Source organism: Globicephala melas, chromosome 1, assembly GCF_963455315.2.
Source record: "Globicephala melas chromosome 1, mGloMel1.2, whole genome shotgun sequence".
NCBI lineage: Eukaryota > Metazoa > Chordata > Mammalia > Artiodactyla > Delphinidae > Globicephala > Globicephala melas.
The window spans coordinates 144,856,794-144,861,411 of NC_083314.1; the positions used below are offsets into that span (position 1 = coordinate 144,856,794).

Below are 4,618 nucleotides of genomic sequence, written 5' to 3' on the forward strand. Positions count from 1 at the left end.
ATTTAATTATCAAATCTCATTAGTCTTTAATCAAAACAGTTCCTGAAACTTTGATTTTCATGAAGTTATCAATATTTTATAGAATATTCCTCAATTTAGGTTTCTAATGTTTCCTCTTAATTAGATTCAGGTTATACATTTTTAGCAGGGTTAGCATAGAAGTATGCTGGGTTTTTCCTCATTGCATACCAATACCAAATTGCAACCTTACCAAATTCATTGATTAGTTCTAGTAGTTTTCTGGTGGCATCTTTAGGATTTTCTATGTATAGTAACATGTCATTGGCAAACAGTGACAGTTTTACTTCTCCTTTTCCAATTTGTATTCCTTTTATTTCTTTTTCTTCTCTCATTGCTGTGGCTAGGACTTCCAAAACTATGTTGAATAAGAGTGGCGACAGTGGACATCTTTGTCTTGTTCCTGATCTTAGTGGAAAAGCTTTCAGATTTTAACCATTGAGTATGATGCTTGCTGTGGGTTTGTCATATATGGCCTTTATTATGCTGAGGTAGGTTCCCTCTATGCCCGTTTTCTGGAGAGTTTTTACCATAAATGGGTGTTGAATTTTCTCAAAAGCTTCATGGTGTGTGATCCTTTTAATGTGTTGTTGGATTCTGCTCGCTAGTATTTTGTTCAGAATTTTTGCATCTATGTTCATCAGTGATGTTGGTCTATAATTTTCTTTTTTTGTGATGTCTTTTTCTGGTTTTGGTATCAGGGTGATGGTGGCTTTGTAGAATGAATTTGGGAGTGTTTCTCCCTCTGCAATTTTTTGGAAGAGTTTGAGAAGGATCAGTGTTAGCTCTTCTCTAAATGTTTGATAGAATTCTCCTGTGAAGCCATCTGTCCTGGACTTTTGTTTGTTGGAAGATTTTTAATTACGGTTTCAATTTCATTACTTGTGATAGGTCTGTTTATATTTTCTAATTCTTCCTGGTTCAGTCTTGGAAAATTGTACCTTTCCAAGAATTTGTCCATTTCTTCATGGTTGTCCATTTAATTGGCATAGAGTTGTTTGTAGTAGATTCTTACAATCCTTTGTATTTCTGCAGTGTCAGTTGTGATTTCTCCTTATTCATTTCTAATTTTATTGATTTTCAACCTCTCCCTTTTTTTTTTTTTTTGATGAGTCTGGCTAAGGGTTCATCAATTTTGTTTATCTTCTCAAAGAACCAGCTTTTAGTTTTATTGATCTTTGCTATTGTTTTCTTCATTTCTATTTCATTTATTTCTGCTCTGATCTTTATGCTTACTTTCCTTCTACTGACTTTGGGGTTTTTTTGTTCTTCTTTCTCTAGTTGTTTTAAGTGTAGGGTTAGATCGTTTATTTGAGATTTTTCTTGTTTCTTGAGTTGAGATTGAATTGCTATAAACTTCCCTCTTAGAACTGCTTTTGGGCCCCACTGGCTTTGGGCCCAGGATCCAGGCGTCTGGACACAGGTCGAGCTGTCGGCAGGGCAGAGCCACAGGGCCTACAAAGATGCTGGCTGTCCCGGAGATGGGCCTGCAGGGGCTGTACAGCGGCTCCAGCCCAGAGCAGTCTCCAGTGCCCAGCCCACCCGGCTCCCCAAGGACCCAGGAAAGCTGTGGCATTGCCCCCCTCACACCTTCACAGTCTCCAAAGCCTGAGGCCCGAGCCCCCCAGCAGGCCTCCTTCTCTGTGGTAGTGGCCATCGACTTCGGCACCACATCCAGTAGCTATGCCTTCAGCTTTGCCAGTGACCCTGAGGCCATCCACATGATGAGGGAGCAGGAGCTGAGGATGTCGGATGGGACCCATGGCCCCATGGATAGAGAGGATCCCACAAGCAACGTTTATGGAGATTTAAGTGGATGCCAAGCACCATATTCACAAGAACCCTAAAAGGAAATGGGAGGGCGGGGACCCAGGTGCGGCCCACCAGAAGACCCCCACCTGCCTGCTGCTGACCCCAGAGGGTGCCTTTCACAGTTCTGGCTATACAGCCCGTGATTACTACCACAATCTGGACCCTGAGGAGGCTCGTGACTGGCTCTACTTGAGAAGTTCAAGATGAAGATCCACAGTGCCACTGATCTCACCTTGAAGACCCAGCTAGAAGCGGTAAATGGAAAGAAAATGCCTGCCCTGGAGGTGTTCGCCCATGCCTTGCGCTTCTTCAAGGAGCATGCCCTTCAGGAGCTGAGGGACCAGTGCCCATCGCTGCCAGAGAAGGACACTGTGCGCTGGGTGTTGACAGTGCCTGCCATCTGGAAACAGCCAGCTAAGCAGTTCATGCGAGAGGCTGCCTACTTGGCCGGACTGGTGTCAAGAGAGGATGCAGAGCAATTACTCATCGCCCTGGAACCTGAGGCCGCCTCTGTCTACTGCCGCAAGCTGCGTCTGCACCAGCTCGTGGACCTGAGCAGCCGAGCTCCAGGCAGTGAGTGCCTGGGCGAGAGCCACTCCATTGATCCCAGCTTCCGTCAGGCCCGAGAACAGCTTCGAAGGTCCCGCCACAGCCGCACGTTCCTGGTGGAATCGGGTGTCGGAGAACTGTGGGCTGAGATGCAAGCAGGAGACCGCTACGTGGTGGCAGACTGTGGGGGAGGCACGGTGGACCTTACCGTGCATCAGTTGGAGCAGCCCCATGGCACCCTCAAGGAGCTCTACAAGGCATCTGGTGGCCCCTGTGGCGCGGTGGGCGTGGACCTGGCCTTCGAGCAGCTGCTGGGCCGCATCTTCGGCGAGGACTTCATCAGCACCTTCAAAACGCAACGCCCAGCAGCCTGGGTGGATCTGACTATAGCCTTCGAGGCCTGCAAACGCACCGCAGGCCCACACCGTGCGGGGGCGCTCAACATCTCGCTGCCCTTCTCGTTTATTGACTTCTACCGCAAGCAGCGAGGCCACAACGTGGAGACAGCCCTGCGCAGGAGCAGCGTGAACTTCGTGAAGTGGTCCTCACAGGGGATGCTCAGGATGTCTTGTGAGGCCATGAACGACCTCTTTCAGCGCACGGTCAGCGGGATCATCCAGCACATAGGTGAGCACCTGAGCCTGGGTCCTTCATTCACCTCAACATACATACCCAGATGCGGGAATATGTTACCCTGTTAGTGCCTGGAAACCTCCCTATATCCATACACTGGAATGAGACCCAGAATCATCTGGAATACCTGGAGGATGCAGTGTGGCGGGAAGATATGCAGTCTTGCCAGGTTAAAGAACCTCTGGTGCATGTTTCCCCAAATGGGGTGATAGTATTAGGTCCCCCAAACTGTTATCACAGGGATTTAAATGAGCTGAAGTATCTAGAGAGTGAGTGCAATGTGCACATAGTAGGCATTTAATATGTGTAAATGCAGACCCTTATCTCAAGCCCTCAATGGTGTGGTGGGGAAGCAGAGCCCATAAAGATTGCCAGGGGCCCTCATGAAACTGCCCGGTGTTTTTCTTTATGGGAACCAGGCTACCGTTTTATAGTGAAATGACTAGTTTCTGGTTGCTCGAGGATACAGGCGGGCAGAGGAGAGGCGCCAGTGGCTGCGTAGTGGTGGCCTCAGTGGCCCACTCCACGTCCCTCCTCCTCACACCCACCCTCCACTCCTGTACCGCAGAGGCGCTGCTGGCGCGCCCCGAAGTGCAGGGCGTGAAGCTGCTGTTCCTGGTGGGCAGCTTCTCAGAGTCGGCAGTGCTGCAGCACGCGGTGCAGGCAGCACTGGGCGCCCGCGGCCTCCGCGTGGTGGTTCCGCACGACGTGGGCCTCACCATCCTAAAGCGCGCGGTGCTCTTCGGGCAGGCTCCGGGCGTGGTTCGGGTGCGCCGCTCGCCGCTCACGTACGGCGTGGAAGTGCTCAACCGCTTCGTGGCTGGGCGCCACCCGCCCGACAAGCTGCTGGTTCGCGGCGGCCGCCGCTGGTGCACCGACGTGTTCGAGCGCTTCGTGGCCGCCGAGCAGTCGGTGGCCCTGGGCGAGGACGTGCTGCGCAGCTACTGCCCGGCGCGCCCAGGCCAGCGGTGCGTGCTCATCAACCTGTACTGCTGCGCCGCCCAGGACGCGCGCCCGGGCTTGCGCAAGTGCGGCGAGCTCAGTCTAGAGCTCGAGCCCGCCGAGGGAGGCCCCCATGCCGCTGGCGCGCCCCCTAGCCGCCGCGAGATCCGTACGGCCATGCAGTTTGGCGACACCGAGATTAAGGTCACTGCCGTCGACGTCAGCACCAATCGATCCGTGCGCGCCGCCATCGACTTTCTTTCCAATTGAGGGCGCAGTGCCAGACCTCCTCTGCCCCGCTGAACTCTCTTTTGGCCCAGGGCCTGGGGAGCGGGCTGAGGCGGACCAACCGGCCCCATTCCCCGCCATCCTGCCCCCGGGAGGTGAGGTCGCAGGAGGATGGGTGGGGACATATCCAGAAACTCTGGCTTTGGGATTGGGCCCCGGTCCGCTGACTGGAAGGCTGAAGGGCCCTGCCAAGGACTGAGGTCAAGGAGACTTAAAAGAGGTTTGTAAGACGGTGTGCCCACAGGGAGCACGTGATCCTGAAAGCAGAATGCACCGGAAGACTTGAGCCCTGGTCTGAACTGGGGTCTGGGATGGGAGTGTGGGGGTGGGGGTGCAGCTGCAGGTGGGGCAGCAAGAGGAAGGAGGTTGTGCAGGG

General features: G+C 52.6%; 1 protein-coding gene across 1 annotated transcript; it reads left to right on the forward strand.

Annotated features, from left to right (window-relative positions):
• Window positions 1-1,404: 1,404 nt before the first annotated feature.
• LOC115860405 (heat shock 70 kDa protein 12B-like) lies at window positions 1,405-4,224 on the forward strand. Its single transcript, XM_030870118.2, is given in 4 exon segments — window positions 1,405-1,765; window positions 1,869-2,017; window positions 2,020-3,006; window positions 3,581-4,224. Coding segments are annotated over 4 exon segments (2,064 nt in total). The 5' UTR covers window positions 1,405-1,481.
• The last annotated feature ends 394 nt before the right edge of the window (window positions 4,225-4,618 follow it).